At 37.7% G+C, this 20,313-nt stretch overlaps 1 protein-coding gene across 1 annotated transcript in view; it reads right to left on the bottom strand.

The window, feature by feature from the left end:
- The window catches only part of LMBRD1 (LMBR1 domain containing 1), a 74,556-nt gene that overhangs the window by 40,277 nt on the left and 13,966 nt on the right, over positions 1-20,313 (bottom strand). The window contains exons 4-7 of the mRNA XM_027698001.1: positions 18,764-18,861; positions 17,713-17,780; positions 12,166-12,254; positions 8,047-8,120 (exon numbers count right to left, since the gene is read on the bottom strand). Coding sequence (XP_027553802.1) covers positions 8,047-8,120; positions 12,166-12,254; positions 17,713-17,780; positions 18,764-18,861 — 329 coding nt within the window. The remainder of the gene's footprint in view (positions 1-8,046; positions 8,121-12,165; positions 12,255-17,712; positions 17,781-18,763; positions 18,862-20,313) is intronic.

Raw genomic sequence — 20,313 nt, 5'->3', positions numbered from 1 at the left:
TTAAGCTCTTTGGCTGTTAAGTCAACTGCAGAAAAGTAAATCATGCTCTGGACAAAAATTAGGCGTGAAAAGGTCATTACATTTGTGAGTAGACAAACTAAGCTTTCCAACATTTCCTCTTTCAAGACAGAAGAAAATAAGGATCACTTTACAATTCCATAAAAAAAAAAAAACAAAAAACAAATAATGCTTACTAAATGTTTGGAGAAATTACAAAGCCAATTATAATCATCCTTCAAGGTCACGCTAAATGAGATGCACAAGATCATTCAAAAATCAATCTGCCTATCATTGTATGAGTAATAGGTTATTCTGCCTTGAATTCAAATAGCAATTTGGAGCCGACAACAACTATTGTATTATCACCTAAGGCAATACAGAACCATTTCAACGCAAAACACATTAATGAAAGAATAGATGCAAACTACATCATCTGCAAAACTGTTACAAACTCTCCCCTGGCCAAAACCAGTACAGCACTGCAGGCCTAATTTATCATTTTCTTGTTACTATTGCACGTTCATAGACATAAAAAAAGCTGTCAATATAAATCATCAAGGTCACAGATTTGCAGAGCCTCCCCCCCCGAAGATCATTTGTTCACATTTCTTACAAAACAATTTTAATTATCAAGTGCTGTACTTCAGTAATACATATTACTTAATACCAAAAAACCAGCAAACTTTGTGTAATTAAAGCTTGAAAACAGAAAAGCAAGTACCAATTCAGTATTATGCCAAGAATTGAGACATACCAAAAAAAAAAACAATCTAAATAATGTTACTCATTTAAACATCGCATATACTTGAGAAAAATTGTCTAGTCTGTTTATGCTTGTCAGTAACATTACAAATGTTCACATGATATATTAGACTTCATCTTATTATTTCCCCTTAGAAAGTTAAAAAAATTTAGAATACACATCTTCTCCAGCTGCATCTTTCTTGTCTCTTCCTGGTCTTCCAAAGTGTCAATTAACATCAAGAAAAGATCATTCTTCAGCGTATCCATCAAGAAAATGCAACATGAAGTGTGAGTTCTAGTATTATATTCTAGAAGACCATGCTAATAAGGATCAGCTCAAAGTTAGCCAAAAGAAACGTAACTGCAGCTTTTATATTTTTACATCTATTCACAGAAGCAAGCAAGTTTGCTTCTTGTACAACTAAGTTGTAAAGTTACAAAACCATGGAAAAAATAATTTGTATTTCTTAGATTGAGAGTAAGTTTTCAATGGTTGTTTGCTCCCCCACCCTGAACAGGCAATCTCCCCACCACTAGCACAATGAGCCTCTAAAAACTGCCACCTATCGAAGTATTTGAAAGTTATTACTATCTTCTGACACACAACAGTCTTGGAAGAGTTACCAGTTATTGAAACATAGAACTAACTTCAGACATCACTGCACACTGTTTTTCAAAGTGCCCACTGCATTTTTCTGAATATTGTACTGAGGTGAATAAATTATAGTAAGAATCTTTAATAAATCTTTTTTTCCACAAATTAACAGCTATGATGGAACAAAAAGTGATCCAACATGAATTAAATGAGATTATAACAGTAAAACCACTATTGTTGAAATAAATTAATCCAATAAAGAACCAATCTTACTGTCAATCTCTGTCTCCTCAAGCTTTTCATAAGCTAGAGCCATGCTTAAACAGAGGACACCTCACACCACGTTAGTGTCACCCATTGGTACCACTGCTAAAACCTGTAGGTCCACATAGAAGGACTGCAGAACCCTTGAGGCTGGGAGAGACCTCCAGAGGCCACCTGGTCCAACACCAGGGTCACCCAGAGCTGCTTGCCCAGGACTATGGACATATGGCTCCTGACTATCTCCAAGGAGGGAGACTTCACAATCTCTCTAAGCAACTTGTGCCAGTGATCAATCACCTTCAGTGTTTCAGCTTGTGCCTTCTGCCTCTCATCCCATTCCTGGGCACCTCTGAAAAGAGCTGGGCTCCATACTCTGCACTCTCCCTTCAGATATTTGTACACATTGACAAGACTTCCCCTAAGTCTTCTTTTTCTCTTGGTTAACAGTTCTAGCTCCAAGACTTTCCTCGTAACAGAAGAGCCCAGAACTCCACATATGGCCTTACCAGGGCTGAGTAAAGGCAAAGAATCACCAACAACCTGCTGGCAATACTCCTCCTAATGCAACTGAGCATACTACCAGCCGCCTTCGGAGCAAGAGTACATTCCTGGCTTGTGGTTCACTTGGTGCCCACTCGAACTCCCAGGTCCTTCTCCTCAAAGCTGCTTTCCTGCTGGGTGACTCCCTGCATGTATTTGTGTGAGTTCATTCTGCAGAGCTTAGCACTTTCCCTGCTGAATTTGATAGTGTTCCTGTCAGCCAACTGTCCAACCTAGCAAGGTCTCTCAGGATGGCAGCACAACCCTCTGGGGTATTAGCTCCAGAGGGCATCATCCCAGTTTTGTGCCACCTACAAGCTTGCTGAGGGTACACCCTGCTACATCATCCTGATCATTAACGAACACATTGAACAGACTGGAACCAGCAGTGATCCCTGGCATATCCCACTAATGACCGGCCTCCAACTAGAATTCATGTCATTGATCACCATCCACTAGGCCCAGACATTCAGCCAGTTTTCAATCCACCTCCCTGTCTGCTCATCCAACCCATATTTTGTAAGCTTCTCTATGGGGATCTTATGGCAGATGCTCAGTGTGGGTTAGGTGTGGCTTCTCAATGTTTGGAAAATACACAACAAGAGATGTTGGCATGTTATAACAGTACAGTGAAGAGCTAAAGGCTGACATGAGAAGCATTGCTCTAAGAACAGTTTAGCTCAAAAGTCAAACCTTTTGAAACTGCAAGAGTAAAGTTTGCATATCTGTCCATAAACAGATATGGATATCTGTCCATAAACTTGTTTCAGAAAATTTTGAATTATGTTTTAAAAATGGTACTGTAGCAATATGAATATGGTCTAGAAACAGTACTCAAACTGTTACACATGATTTGAAAAAAGTCATGCTGCTAAAAAACCAGTATTCTGCTTGACCACACAAGTTCTGTGGGGTTTTTTTGTTTGTTTTGGTTTTTGTTTTGGGTTTTTTTTTTGTCCTAACCTGTATGTTTGCTACACTTTAAGTTTTTGGAAAATTTAGACAACTCAGTTCTGTGCCCACCTCTTAGTAAAATAAGTACCTTAGGAAGAAAAACTGCTCATTGCAATGGCTAGAGTCGAAAAACAGAAATAAAGCTAACAGAAGAAAAGATAAGGCAAATATAAGGAAATAATTTGAGAATCTACTGTTATGGACTTTTTATAAGGTGAGAAACTTGTCAAATACAGCCAAGATGTCTGCTGTAGCTTACCCTTATACACTACTGTCAAAGTGGTTAGCCTCCTGCTAGACACCTGTCATCTTGCTTTGCCATCAAGTGTTAGAGAATCTCTGTTTTTCCTATGGAAGTCCAACACTACCGGAAAAAGGTTCCGACTCAAAAACTACACAGCTCACAGTCGGACACTGTTATAGGCCAGGGAAGCCACAGTTGCCACATTCTGCAGGACTGTCCCAAATGTCATCACATAGAAAGCCAAACAGAACAAACCAATTTATTTTCCAATTTATTTTCCATTTAAAGTGTGGAGTTAAAAATACTCTCTAAACACTCCTTTTTCTCTTCAATCATCCTCCTTGCATCACATTTATATTCTCATTTGAATGTCATGGTGTTAAGAAATACCATAAAATATTTCATTTGCTCCTTTATTCAAATATTAGCTGTTGACTTCTGAAGATATTTCATAGTAAGCATGAAACTTGAATTAAAATCTAATTATTACAATAATTCTTGCTTTTAACTAAGAGCATCTGCAAAACATACACAGTCTTCTGTATTAAGTTATCACTGAAAGCTGTTTTGAGTTTTCTCCCTGACCTCCCCAGGGAGAAGCAGCTTTTACATTAACTCCTTAAGCTGGTAATTTCCATGTTAGTACCCTCCCACTGATTTACCTTCAGGGATGAAATGCTGTCAGGATCATAATTTATTACTAATCCTCCCCAAATTCTTAACTAGCATTTCACAGAAACTGAGGAGCTCAGGAACTTTTCATACTAAATAAATTTTATTTCTTCAGTAACTTCAATTTTAACAGTCTGTTTCATGCTACCCCATTCAGATGCTGGGGAAAAACTCAAACAGAAAAAGCAAACGCTGCATTTTCCCCTCAAACTATGACAAAAGCTCTTCTCTGTATGTATCACTAGATCAAATTTACTGTGATTTTGATGTTTGAAGCCATAATAAAATGGAACACAGAAAGCTAATATAATGACAACCACATCAAACTGCAATGTTATCCACCTTTCTATCACATTCAGTAACGCAAGTCCTCAATTGTCAGCAACTTTTGTCCACCACAGAGTTTCAATGTGTTGTCCCCCATCTGTCACCTTCCCCCCCAAAATCCCAGCATATCAAATGCTACAATACAGCATGGTCTGATAAGCAGTCTGTTCCTTGTTACATTAATAGCTCACCATGTATTTCAGAGTAATACATTAAATCAACTTGGACCTTCAGAGAGGCCCAGAACACTCAATCGATCCTTAAAAACCAGATTTTTAACTGGATTAGTCACTGGGGCAAATTTGCTAGTTCCATACTTTAAACTGCAGCCATTTACTATCTAAAGAACACCACCCCACTGCATCCCTCCTCCTGTAGAAGCAGGAGAATATGCTTTCACAAAGAAAGCCTAAAAGCACACACACTAAAGTGAGCTTTTTTCTCAGTTTCTACTCAAATTCAAGGCTACCTGCTGACAGTGCCAAAGCCTTTTTTTACCCCTCAACTTTTCACAGTATTGTATATTACCACAATGCAGAAATTCAATTTCAGAGCAGCTATAATCTAATTCCTCACACTGAAGGCCATACAAAGCAGTACCGTTAACATACATTTAACTAATTGTACGATGGATAAATGGCACTGCCACAGACTTAAATAGAAGCACTTGATTCATCTGTTTCATGGTACGATTAAATCAGTCAACTGCAGGCACTGCAGGCACAGTATTCCTACTTATTTTTAGTATTTTGTGTTATAGCAGGCATTCAATGTAAAGTCATGTTTTAATTAGGTATGAAAGGATTTGCTAACATATCACTTATTACAATACAACCTTTATTAGACTCTGATTTAGATTTTTGCCTTCACTGTGAATATGAGTATACAGAGGACCAGATACACCTTGCCTTAACCTTCCTTTAACATACAGTTGCAACACTGGCATTGAAAAAGGCTGAAGACATGCAGAAGTCAGGGGAACATAGAAAAAATTTCATTTACCTCTGTACCACAAATCCTCAACTCTTCACTGATATAAATCAAAGATCTGAGATCACCTCTATCCAGAGACGCAGGAACTCAGATACACATTGTGTCTCCATCTATTTTTTTTTCCATCATCTGCCAAACATTTGTGGAAAACTTTGAAATAGTTGCTTTTGTTCTTGTGTTCATCCCTGTATAATAGTATTCTCTTTCCATGCTTAAAAAAAAATAAATCTATGACCGATGATCAAACAGTGGTTTGATGACTAAGCACAGAGACCTCCCACTTTTGGAAACTGGGACAAACAATTTGATAGGCATGCAGAATGCTATCTGAAAAACACAGGAGCCTAACTACTTATTTGTCAGATGTCTAGAGCCAGACACAAGCATTACAGACAACGCCTCACAGGCTTGCCTGTGCACTAATGCCTTTGTCTCATCTAGAGGTGAGTTTTATACCAGGCTAACACAGCAAAAAAACCCTGTAACACCAAGAAGTGCGAAGCTACCAAGATAAAGACAGTTACTCCCTTCCAGAATCGTGTGTCTCTTCCTCTGAAGTGGAACAATCCAAACTGGTAAAGAAAGACTACATATTGGGCCAACCTCTCCCGTAGGCTTACGGAAGTGCCACAGCCCACTAACTTTTCACTATTGAACTAACTTTTGCATTATGTCATACCACTGGAAAAAGTCATGCCAGCAATAAAAACTGGAATGCAGGTACATGGCATTCACATGCTGCCAAGGTCACAGTCTATTCACTCTTCAGACCATAATAACAGCATTGCTCATGCTGTTAAGAGCTGGAAATCACTTACATATGGAAGCCTGATCATCACTGATAGTGGGCAAAGTGTTATGAAAGCACTAGAGCATTAAAAAACCTACTCCTGATCCAATTTTGAAAACAGACCTTGTAATAGGTGGTTTTCACTGTCTGCCACATTTGTACAGTCCACCCATATATCAAAACCAGTTCACTGTTTAATCATAAGACTCTACAATTCCCTGCAAACAACGACAAAAAAACCTCACCGAGGTTGATAACAGCCCCCTCCTGTGTGAGCTCATCTCTAAAACTTCTACAAAATGGCTCACCCATTTCTCCCACTTTGCCTTAATGCTTACCTACTCTAAAACAGGAGGGATAGTTTCAAAAGGACAAAATGCAGCAGTTAAAAACAAAGGAAGTCATAATTTCATGCTCCAAGCATTTGCATGGACAGCTCAGTTGAAGTTTTCAAAGGAACAAATAAGCCTGAAGTCTTAGTAAACAAGGTATTCAGATAAGACTCGCTCATGCTTGATGTTTACTTCATTTATCACTCAGTATCTGTATAAGTCCTAAATACATTAAGACTAAGTCATCAACATTGAAGACCAAGGTATTGTCTTCATCTGAGAAAACACAGACAACACAGAACACTGAAGTTACTGAACGCTGATGGAAGCCACATATTTCCAAGTTCAGCTAGTGTTGAGGACAAAAGCATATTGTAATACTCAGCTGAATGGTGCCTACAGCCAATCTCTGTTCAAAAATAACACTGGAAGTAAAAAATATCAGCAATAAATTGAAAAACCTCCAAGAATCATAGAATCATTAAAGTTGTAAAAGACCTCCAATATCATCAAGTCCAGCCTTTGGCTGCATACCACCATACCCACTAAACCATAGCACAAAATGCCACATCCATCCACATCTAGGGTTTTTCTTATACATCATGAAAATAAAACAAATTTACTGCTGACGGAAATGTAAACAATCTCACATGTTAGATCTTTATAGATGTTTGCTAACCGTTATAAAAACAATACTTGGTTGTTTGAACAAAACGCTGATGATATTCTTCCAGCTAATGAGTTTGTCCTTAATGTTAGTCTCATGGAGATTAAAATAACACTACATGTACTGTTCAGTAATGTAATGTTGTTGAACAAGAGATTAATCTTTCCTTCTATACTTCAGGGAAACAAATTTAAAAGCTGACATTATTACAGGCTAAGTGAAGGTCTGGGTCTTTTTTGACCATCACATGACATAGATGTCAGCAAGACAGACTGAATAATTTAATGACCCATGTCATTTTAAAAAAAGGTTTAAAGTAATAAAATTTATGGTCTGGGTCAAGTTAAAAGTACGTAGTCAATGGGCCTGAGAGCAATTCAGCTCACCTAAGACACCCACTAGTTGATCCACCCAATTGTTCTCCTACCTGCTGCACAGACCCTGATGACCACCGAGCTGTCAAGGTTGACACATCTCAAGAACCTGTACTGAATTGCCTCACATAACTCTGCTACAACTTACACCAGCCGGAGAGACAGATAATCATTAGCTATGCTTGTTCCTCAATTAAGAGTTTAAAGGTAGTACTTAGCTTATCCCTTATCCCCTTGCCCAGTTAAGACAAACCCTCTTTCTTATATACTTGTTCTAGGAAAATTTTACACACTTATAGCCTGAAACAAAACACCTCCTTGGGTAGCAATGCTTCAAAATAATTTTTTTCATGACCTCTTGCTACAGAGGCATTTAAGAGTTCATGCAAAGCTACATGGGAACAACTTCTCTATGCTAAAGCCAGGATGCAATGGAAGAGAGTTATATTAGCAAGGACATGAACTTAAAGATTAAAACTTACCAGGAAAACAGAAGATACATCTAAATATCAGGAATGTAAAGAGCTGAAAAATTTGCATAACAACTTACTGTGTAAGTGATAGCTGCCAACATTCCAATCACAGTCAAAGAACTAATGGAAAATGAAAGTGCAGTCAAGCCATCTGCAAAAAAAAGAAAAAAGAAAAAAGCATTCTGAAAATACTTACAGTAGATGTATAAGAACCCTTCTTTCTGAATTGGTTTCTGGATGAGATTTAAATTCATGAGAATAAAGAAAAAATTGAGACACAGTTACCAGCCATAACTCAGATGAAATATTTACCTAGCATAGCTTTTTGTCCACAGTAGATCTTCCTCGCACATTGCAGGAAGTGGGACAGACTCGCAGAAGTTGCATTCAGTCAAATGGCTGAAGAGCCACTAATGAACTTGCTCCCATAGCTGTCTAATGATTCTTCAAGACCTACTGCTGCCTTCCCTAGGGTGCTGTGGTATACTTGCACAATTTTTACATGCATTCTGGATGGTTAATCTTAATTTTCTTTATCACCTAATTTCTCCTACTAAAGTATTATACAGAATCAGCCAAGTATGGATTCTTCAACCAACCAAAAAAAGCCAGGCTGCAGGCCTCAGCTTCACTCAGTGGACATGCAGACCTACAAACTGGAAGAAGTTCAGGGGACTAAAGAGTTACTGTAGCCTTATTATCATTCTAGGGATAATAAAAGAATTACCAAACAAAAAGGCAATAAACACCCTGAAACCTCTTGCATGGTGCTTCACAACAGGCCTGTCCCTAACCTCACTGTGCAGGACACATCACAAGTGGTTTTGGTTAAATAGTAACACAGAAACTTATAGTAGATATTACAGAAATTAACCTTCAGCAATCAAATTCATATTTCTGCCTGGTCATAACCAAGCCAGTATTTAGAGTTCTTCCCCATGTTCTCCCATCTAGTTAATTCAAGAATTTATAGTACAGTAACTTTTATTCTTTTTTTCATGGCTAGGCTTCGCGAACGAAGATTTGGGAAACTTTTATTCTTACTCACATAGAATTACTAGTCAGTTTCCATTCTTATTTTCTGAACAGAGCACCAAGCAGTCATAAACTGAGATCCTCCATGAGAAGCTGCATCCTTCTTCTGACCAACCCTACAGGCTTCCTTCCTAAACTAATAGAAGAGCACAACCAAATCCAACTTCACAGCTCAAATCTCTCTTTTGCTGTTTTTGCCACATAATAGCAAACAACTTTCCCAGAGCTAAAAGCAGTATGTCCCTAGATTTCAAATGCTAAAGCTATGTTTAAAACTTATAAAAAAAAACCCAAACAAAGAAAACACAAAACCAAACCCTAAGCCTAGCGCTATTCTCCCTTCAGTATCTGTGAAAATTTCACTTAGTTTCTGAAGCTCAGGGAAGAAAAAAAAAAAAACAACCAAAGGAGTGACCCCTACTTGCAACGTATCACACAATGTACTTACCATATTTGATGTTCCTTCTGTACAAGTATTTGAAACCAACATTTAATATCCATTTTAAAAGCCTGAACTATGCTCAATGGAACATTAAGAAACTAACTGGCTGAAAAATTTATAATTGTATACCAGAAGTATATTATCAGGCTCTGCCCCAGTGGATGAGTTTGTATTCCTTTTATTATCCTACTACCAACTGATGATGTTGGATACTTGTTCTCTGTCTCAAGATCTTTATATTTCTTTGGTCCAATGCAGATAGGCAAAGGAAAAGGGTAAAAGGGTAAATTAAGATAAAAACAGGACAACAGGTACAAGTAAAAACAACAGGCAAGCATTTTGACCTTATTTCTCCAGCAACTGGAATACAAAAGAACCTTCTCCAGACATTTGCTGAGGCTTCTCGCTGGGGAGCTGCCTCTGGCTCTCCAGCCTGAACACCTGTTTGGTCTCCCACAATTTGCTGTCTGTGGAGTAGCTCTACAAAGCCCAGGGCGGTCTTGGGAGACAGCAATCTGAAGATAAACCAGCAGTGTGCCCTACCAGTATGGAAGTGTAATGGCATTCTGGGCTGTATCAACTGGAATATGCCCCTCTGTTAAAGGATGGGACCATATAAGGAATGCTGCAGCCACCTTTGAGGCCCCTGCTACAGGTAAGATTGACAAATCTGAGCAAGTTAAGAGGAGAACTAAGTTGGTCAGAAATTGGAGCACATGCTGTGCAGCAAAGCTGAGGAGCCAGGTTTGTTCAGCCTGCAGAGACAGCTTTGGAGACACTTAATGCAGCCTGTCTGCTTATCAAAGAGGTGGGCTCCAGTCTTCAGTGGTGCATAGTTGTCCAGTGTGAGTCAATGGGTGACAGCATTAAACCCACACTGGGTAAGAGGAGAGATTCTTTCACAATGAGATAAATGAGTTTCCAAACTTAGGGGTTTTCAAGATCCAGCTGATAAAGCCCTGAGCAATCTAGCCTGACCTAACAGCTTCCTTCTTGGTGCAGGAGATTTGACTAGATGACCTGAGGTCTATTCAGCCTGAATTATCCTATAAAATTTCAAGCCATAAGAAAATGCTGATGGAGTCAGAACACAAAACCAGACTTTCACATCCCAACCCAGCATCTTAATCATTATACCTTCCTCAAAATAAACATTAACTATACTATATTTTCATAGCAAAAACAGATACAGAGATAAATATTTCATTACAGTCGTATCAAGGTAGCCTGGAAAAAATCAGCTTACATCTCAGCTCAACCACTGTCAGTATCTGTATAAACAATCTGAGAAGCATTTATTCCAACACTGTTATAATCTTTGCGAAGCAAGATTAATACAAACAAGCAGACAGTCAAAATGTTGAATAAGCTATGGACTTGTCCTCCCCATCTCCTATGCTTACAAGCACAGCTTATAGCACAGAGCATATTATGATTAAAGAGTCTGCAAGGATGTAAAGGCAAACAGGAAAGGCTGAGTATTTAAGTGGCAAGAGGAAGATGAGGCAATATAGGGGTCTATATTGAGCGGGGCAGGGGCCCTGGTGATACAGAACTTTTCCAGGACTTTTCCATGAAAAGGAAGGAAATTACTAAATGCCTTCTTTGTCTTAGTCTTTTACTAGCAAGACCAGACTTCAGGAAAACCAGACCTGGGAGTTCAGGGAAAAAGGCTGTAAGAAATATGTACTCTTGGTGAAAGAGGATCAGGTTAGAGAATACTTCAGCCAGCTGTACATACAAAGTTGATGGGCTCTGAAGCACTGACAGAGCTGGCTAATGTCATTGCAGGGAACTTATAGTCAGTACAAAATTCCTAGAATAATGCAGAACATGACTTGACAACGGCTTGTATCATTATATTCTAAAACATTCACACAGAAGCCAATACTCTGATACATAGAGAACGAGGCTCAAAATATTGGAGTACTTATGCATTGGGATTAATGTTTGCTAGACAACTTTTAGTTATCGTCCTTTGGAAAGCAACATGAAATCTGTCTTATCTCACCTATAAAACACTTCCTTCACACTTTTTCCCTGAAAATGGAACACATGAATTGCACTGGCTAAAAACACGAACTGCACAAGCTAAAGGTTAAATACTATTTCATGGAGTTTGGCCTTCACATCAGTTCTTTACAGCCCTAGTATAACAAATGCAAACACAACAATTTTAGAAAAGGTCAGTACTAGGAGAAAAAAGGGAAAAAGTCATAACACCCATAGGATTTTCCCATCTCAACAGACAAAGCCACTTACTAGTCTCATTCTTCCAGTGAACAGCACTATTGCATTTCATTAGGCACAATTAAAGACTGTCACACAACAAGATACACACTCACCATACCCTAAAAGTCAAACTTCAGCATGCAAATAGCATTTAAGGGCTGCGTTAAGTGAAAACTATATAAGAAAGTACCTTCCCCTCCCTACCACTAATATCAGAGGACACAACATTGGAATCCATGCTGTCAAATGGGGACTGTACTGAAAGCAGACACTGCCAGTGTCTCCTCTCTGTACTTTAAAGACATTTCTAAATTTTCTCCGAACAGGAAGAACAATCTTATCGGAAATACTTAGTGTAGGTGAGCAGCTAAAGTCAAGTTAGAAAACTGTCACAAAGCAAGTTAATCATCTTGTTCAGTCAATGACAAGTGTGCCAAAACAAGTTAGTAGCAATTTATGCAAAGCTCACAACACATCTCAAACTTACGACTACTTCCAAATTCTTCAAACAGGAGCTTCACTTTCTCCCACTCCGTGGAATTCTTCTTGTTAGGAATATCCAAAGGAACAAAAGCACTGTAATACAAAAAAAAAAAAAAAAAAATTAATCTTTCTTACCCTAATTACTCAAATATAAAAAGAATTCTACTTCCCAATTAAGAAAATGGAAATCCATTCATTCCTGAAGAATCAAAGTTTTGTGACATTAGGCTTCAAAAATTCTGAAGGTAGTCTTTCATTTTATTCACATTCCCCTAAAATGCTTTATTTAGACCAACAGAGTACGAGTGTGCAGAGTCAGGTCTGAGGTCAATGAACAAGTGATTTTCTATTTACCAGTCCTAAAGGAGGTAAGGACCCTACACTCAAGTATCATTAAGATGTATTAATCTCATTTACTATCCTGATTTGATTCATATGCAGAGGAGCAAATAAACTTTAACCATCAATTGAGACAAATTCTCCTATAAATACACACTTCTGAAAGCCAAAATAAAACAATTAATGATTTCCAAAACAAGCATTAAAATTTAAAGGGACATGTTTATCTTCCATTATTACAACTAAACTAACATCTCTGCTGCATTCCATTCTTTGTTCTGTAGTTGGCCCAGAGAAGTTCATTCAAGGTTTTTGATTTTCCAATAAGCAGAGATTAGCAAAGAACACTCAGAGAACGATGTCAGGTAGAACAGTCCCCTAACTGAAAGCTTCGTCTTGTCAGTCTCACCATCTGAAGTCAAATTATAAGAGTAACTCTTCAGCACCTCTATAGACAAAACAGCTGGTTTTGTAACAGCTGGAAAATCAGTATCTCCATACAAAAAAAACCACTGAAACCATCACTTCGAGACATGAAACAGGATGCCTACAAGTCACAAGGAAGTCAGATTTGAAAGGAAACATATTAGACAAAGAACGGGAGAATCCAACCCCAAGTCCAACAAGAATGCTCACAAGTATCTTTCACACTTGTATAAGAAAGAGTACATTAATTAGACCCCCACTTCAAGTCCCAAACAAATACGCATATCCAGGAATATGTCTCAAACTTCCAAGTACAAAAATATGCTTACGTATCAAAAGTTAAGGCTAAACCAACAGCGTGCTCTTATTATCACACTAAACCTAAACCGGTAGTCTGCAAAAAAGCTGACATTTTAAAAATTAAAATCTTAATTTCTAAAAAATTCTTGATTTGCAGCTTCTTGACTGCACTAGAGGCAGATAATGGCCCAGCATTTACTTAATTTGATGCACGCTTGTTGACTTTAGATTTTTGTCTTGTATCTGCCTCTAGTAGTAATTCTTTCTGTAAAACAGCATCCAAGCAACATGAAGACAGGGGTATTAAAACCAAGTTAGGCAATATTTCTACTTACAAGAGATAGAAACACAAATAACTGCAGGTTTATTTGCTAAAAAGGGTTAAAATAGGAGACAGAACATAAGTGAGCTCAAGTCCTTTTTATTTTAGCATCAGTATGGATCTGGTATCTGTAGACCACATGCAGGGAACAAATGAGATGGAAGAACATCTTACGATACTTTTAACTTGCTTGCCTTTTTTCCCCCCAAGAGCAATAGGATTCTTTTTTTTTTTTCTGAGACTACCTACAACCAGCATGTCAAAGGACACTAATCAGAACAGGAGCCACTGTATATGTTATACACACTCTTCAATTATTACTCAGATAAATCTCAACTGAAGGAGATGGACATCTGATTCTGCTCCTGCTCAAGTTCCATGCACAAGACAGAGTTAGGACACCTAGCCATCTACAGACCTGCATCCAGTCCACATTCCCAAAGGATCTCCAAAGTACAGCCTATCTGTTGCATCAGCACATCACACAGCAGTTTAGGCCTATTCTTCATGCACACTAAGCAAGAAATTTGACAAAAGCCTTGGCTATTTTGCTGGGTTGACTATATGGTCAATGCAGCCTGAGGGCCATAGTAGTCATCAACAGAATGAGAAGCTCCCATGCCAAATAACTCCATCTACCTGTCATCACTGTGATGCAATACAGTGTCTGAATAGAGTACAAGCACCAGAGCAGTGTTTTACAGCTGTAGCTGAGAATTTAGGTAATGCAAGCAAACAAAGCAGCTCAGCTGTGATGTCTGACGCTTGGAGTTCTGGGCATAAATGAAAGTATTAACTGCAGTAATTTTAAGAGTAGAAGAAAAGTGCTACGCTGTTCAAAACACATCCTGGGTATATTATGATTATGATCTAGATCAATATCTAGGCTACACAACAAGGAAAGTAAATGCAAGATGAGCAGTTTAAAACTATTAACTTTTGGCAGGGCTAATAACACACAGGTGTAGATGGTAAAGTTTGATCCTTAAATCAAAGAGTGTCACGAATTGTCATCCTGAGGAAATTATTTTCCAACACACTAGATTTAAACTCATTTTCTTAAAGTGAGTTCTGTGATATAATTTGCATAACTATTTATAGGTTAATTATACATATATTCAAGCTTTTTAAGAACTAATAGTTCTAGAAAATTTAAGGTAACCAGTTTGATTCCAAATACTGACAGTCATGGAAGCATTCCTTTTAGAACCAAACACTGATTAACCTTAAAAGAAAGCATTTTATTTCACACCAGACTGCTGTGTAAGTGTGCCTTAACGTAGATTGTAGTATCTCAAGCCCCTTGACAAGCACATGACAGTTAGAGAAAAGTTATCTACTTTCCTTGTATTACGAGAAGGGAAAGGCATTACAAGTAAAAACTACTTCTGAGTATGCCAATATAAATTTGTCCTATACTTTGCTCTTAATGGTACTCCACATCAAGTTATTTGTGTGCAGAGGATTTAAGCGTTACAGACATGCACATCTTTGCCACAGCAATAGACTAACAGACAACTGGAGTAAGAGGTATAAACACTACTCCTGATAAGAATTCAGACAGTAACATCCTGATAATTGAGCTGTGTTATCAATTTAGAAAAAACCTCCAAGGTCATAGCTGTTTTGTACCACGTTTCCCACAACAGTCCAAAATATCTCCAGTAGAGCAAGGTCAACATCACAGTAAGAATGTGAGATTCTTAAAGTTTGAACTTAATATAACTTTCACGATTTCTTTCAGGAATGCTGACCAGGGAAGAGGCAGGAACTTCTTATGCAGACCTTTAAAGCTATTTATTGACCTGGTTTAATTATCCAGATGACTAGCTAAATCAATCAGAACAGAGGCTGTCTAGCTATCAGATGCTAGTCATGTAAGCACAGGAAGACAGACTACTTGCTAGGTACTTAACTGGAAATATTCCAACCCCTCTTGCTCTTGTAAACTGTATGCATGAGTATTCTAGTCCATTAAGCCTAGCCACCTAGAATTAAATCCAGTACATAAAGTCTGTTTTAATGTGGCTTTGATCATGACTGCCAAAGAGAAAATCCCCTACTACTACCAGTAGGCAGTACTGCAAGACTGGTCTTCACTACCACATTCACGTAGAAGCTTCACGTGGAACTTATCTCTTTCTTATCACACTGGGACTTCTGAGGGCACTCTTTGCCCTTGCTATGAAAACAGCTAACTAACTCTAAGCTAGAAAACTTCTCCAGAAAAAGCAGGTAAATAAACACCAAGACACGTGCTATTTAAATATACACACATATATATAACTATACTAGAACTAGAGAGTTCACATTTTTCCATAGCACAGTCACCTCAGTTGCTTCCAAAACTGAGCCTTTTTCCCTTCAAAGGAGCCTTACAGGCTCCCTTAAAGGCAAAATACAAGAATTACATTGTTCTGTAGCAGCATCTTAGGTAGCAAGGGTGCTTTATTCTGAGGGCATTAGGATGATGCTACTATTTTACCATTACCACCTTAAGAGTGTGCAGGTAACCCACTATGTATAATAGCAGTAAAACTGTTCCAGTTAGAATGAGAAATACCAAAATCCCTATTGGTACCTAAAGGAGTCCTCCCTCTCTGCAGCAGATACTCCTGCTGTTTATCAGTGTTTATCCTGCTGTTTATGCACCTCTGGAGAAGCAATGTTCAGTAACTTAGACCAAGACTAAGTACTATAGCTCTGTGGTTTGCAAATCAATCTCACTGTCATATGGCACAGTATCGGAGGGGATGGTTTAAGCTGTTGTAATTTACAAGTTTTGTAGACCTTAAAGAATAAGCCTAACCGCACAAAGGACAATTAGGAAGTCAAGAACCAAGTTCTATCTTACTGGGAGAGAAGAGCAAACATGCTTACAGCTACTGAGGATTCAGCTGACACCTACTAGAGATAATACTAAATTTTCTAAACTGGATATGTTATACAGTACATATATGTATGTCCATGATGTGAGCCAACAGTCAGAAAAAGCTTTTTTCAGAAGTTTTAGTAATATTTCTAGACCATGATTAAGCTGACAACTCCTTCAGTCTCTTATAACAGCAAATATGCTGTGTAGGGAACATGTCCCGAGGTGCAACAGGGAGGCACCGAAGCTAGGAGACATGCGCAGAAACAAACACTCCTGTTGGTTAAGAGTCACGTGGGATCAAGGTATAAAAGGGTGCGCGTTGTTTGAATAAACCTCTTTGTTTACCATCTCACAGAGAGCGTGACACGATTTCTTTATTATATAAAGGCAGCATGCTACGTGCACGCTACAATGCTGTTATAAGACAATAAGGACAATAGACTTGTTAGAAACATACCTTTAACGTTTATCAAAACTCAAACATTATGCCAATAAGATGGTATACAAATAGAAGCATTAATTTCACTCTAATTTCCACTTCACGCTCCGGTACTTTGACATGGATCATTTTAGCATATATTTTGTAATCTTTACCAACTTTATTGCTGCAGTCAAAATGCTAAAAAGCTTATGACACAGCAGAGATTAGAAACATTCCATATTGGTGTCCACGTCATACTTAGTGGTGATCTGAAACTGAATTTGTAATACTGCTTGGAGTTTCAGAATAATGGCACTTGCTGCAAGTAAGTTATTCACTTCAGTAACATTTGCCTTTCAAATAAATGCCAGCAAAATCTTTATCATACAAGGCAAAATTACATCAAGCATAACTCCACACTATACTTACATTCCTTCAGAGAACACTTCCATTTAGGAAAGTATAAGCACATAAACTCCTAATCATATTCCTAAAAAACTGTTTTGCCATGAAGCATTTGATAGAGGCAGAAAACAGAACAAGTACAGATTTTTCACTCCCTGTTGTACACTGAGGTAACAATGTAGTGCCATACCCATCACGTCCTTGATATACATTAACAGTGCACATACAGTCAACTTGGAAACACAAGTATCTCCACAATTAAGAAATCATTTTAGCTTCCACATAAACTCTTTCTTTTCAGGTCCCAGTTCTCAGGATATTTAAACCCTACTAGCGATTAAGCTACATGGTTCATTATACAGACTGAGTGCATCACAATCTTACTCTTTAGAAGCACACAACAGAATTTTGCTAAATAAATCAAGATTTATTAAATAGAACAGTGTTCAATACAAATACTTACCCAATTAAGAGAAGAACTGCACAAACTGTGATGAATCCCAGAGTGTATTTGAGTGCAGTTTTAACCTGCTGTGTATTAAAGAGAAAGTTAATATACTGACATAAAATAAATCCAAAGGGATTTGTCCAAACTGTGAAAAAAAGTACACTTAGAATAACAGGTATTCAAGGAAAAAAATCTCCATAAAAAGTATGAGTAATTTTAGATATAAGCGAGAAGTACACATTCTTGAAGAGTCTCATAACTTGAGAACTATGAACATGGAATTATGTTTCCATCATAACCTATGCACTTAAGCAACTGTGGCCAGAAGCCAGAGTACATTTGTTCAGTACGAACAGTCTAAAAGAAAATACTTGATACTTTATATTATGGCTATGATTAGAAGTCTTCTCATGTTAAGGTTACAACTGAGTGGAAGGGAAAACAATCACAATCAACGACTAAAAGGTTCTTCAGAAAAGTATTTTCATTTGAGAAGTTGGCACTTTACTGGCATGCATCTATTGTATTCCCTGGAAGGTCAAGCATTTCAAAAACCTTCAGTGCATTACAAATATAACCAAGTGGTCATAGCTTCAGGTAAATTACTACTGCCTACTTCAAGAAAAAATGCAAACACTTCAGTAGAAAGACACTAAATTTGAGTACTTATCTCGCAATCAGTATAATTTTCCTGTCCTCTTCTTTAAAACCTGTCCATATGTTTCCTATTCTAAAGAAAGGCTCACATAAGAAGCTTTAACTTCCTGTATATGAAATTTGGCTCAAAAGACTTTCTAGAAAGTTTAAAGAATTCATGGAAATACAGATGTTAATTACTTATCTCATTAAAGTTTAATTTCACGCAAGACTACAGTGCTTAGAGTAGACAATGCCAGACCAAGTCTTACTAAGAGCTGCTCCAGTATTTTTAAGAAACTGTTACAATAGACTTAGAAATGGTATTAACACTGTAGTACCTAAGTTAGACAATCATTCTTGCTTTCATTTTTTTGACTGTATTCACTTGTCTTTCCACTGCTCGGTGCATTTGCTAGAGTAAACTTACCAAGCATGTGTTGCCATCATCATCTTCCTTCTCCTCATAATAGAAATAGACAAAGGGAATCCACAGAAAGACGCAGAACAGTATGATCGAGTACAAAGCTAGAAAAAAAATTTAATTAAGTGAAGAGACAGTTACATTGGCACTTCATTTACTGCATAGTAATTCAAAGAAAGAATAAAACATTAGTTTCCTCTTGTTCTGTTATTAATTTCAAGCATTGAGAAGTTAATAAAATTCACTAGCCAGCATATCAACTATTACTGTTTTGTGAATTCCTAAGGACTTGATAGAGTTAACCCTTTCAGACTAAGGATTTCAGATCCATCTTCAACAGTAATAAACAGACTAAAAGTAATAAACTCCTAGAATCACAGAACATGCTGAGTTCCAAGGGACCCATCAGGATCATTGAGTCCAACTCCTGGCCCTCTGCAGGACACCCCAAGAATCACACCACATACGGAGGCGATATGCAGTACTAGCACACTGAGGAAGAGCTAGTGTAGAGGATAGTGAATAAAAGCCAGCTATGCCAGCTAATAACAAGTTGTACACAGAAAAGATAGATTAAAAAAAACACATTTAAAGCTATTTTGGTCACTGGGTTCAATTTCAGGTGATGTTCTACTATTAATGTAAGTACATTATAGATGGAAGGTGTGGTTCTGTCACTGATGACCTCAATTCCCAAAACAAAACAAGCTGTAGCAATATAGTATCATCACTTCACATTCCTTTTTTAGGAGTGACTTTTTAGAGGAAAGACTAATTGGAAGTTGCAACAGACATTTATCTGAGTAGCCACTAAACCAACACAGTCCTACTGTCATATTACTTTGATGCACAGATGATCTTAAAAGAAAGTTTAAACCAGCTAATTTAACAGATGTGAAGAGTTTCCCATATATGTCTTCACAAATACTAACTGGCAAATTTTGAAGACATTAGTACAGCTGGTCAAAATCAAATGGCTGATTAGAGAGTGATATGAAAAGGAAAGACCAATTTGAGACACAGAATTTCAAGTTTAAATCTGCAGCTTTCTGTATTATACATTACATATGTTTTAGCACATCATTATTTAGCAAAACCTTTCAGTACTTTTAAGTATCTTACATTATAAACACTACAAAAGTCCATTAAGAAACTAAAAACCATCAAGCAGTATGTTACAGTCTTTGCACCCCACAAGAAAGGTATTCTGGAATAGTTTACCAAGCCCTCAAAATGTTATAAGTATCACACAACAAAGGTTGCTTGTGCAAGCACAAAAATCACACCATTGAAGGGCTAAGTAAAAATACCCAAGACCTGCGATCTTTGGCTATTTTTCATCTTTGCCTTATTTTGCACAACTAATTGGCACCTTTCCACCACTAACTAATATATTCATCCCTAACCTAAGTTTGTGACCTCTTATCTTGGCTAGTGCACTCCTTATCATACTCATGTGCTTCAAAGAAATCTACCTCAGCATTTTTACTTAAGGTGGTGTAGGAGGCAAATCAAGTATTGCCACCTAGAACCTAGATATGAATCAGGATTTTCTT

This window comes from Neopelma chrysocephalum, unplaced genomic scaffold, assembly GCF_003984885.1.
Source record: "Neopelma chrysocephalum unplaced genomic scaffold, ASM398488v2 Primary Assembly neopelma1_23b, whole genome shotgun sequence".
NCBI lineage: Eukaryota > Metazoa > Chordata > Aves > Passeriformes > Pipridae > Neopelma > Neopelma chrysocephalum.
The sequence above is the reverse complement of the archived record's forward strand: the minus strand, read 5'-3'. Positions and strand labels throughout refer to the sequence as shown.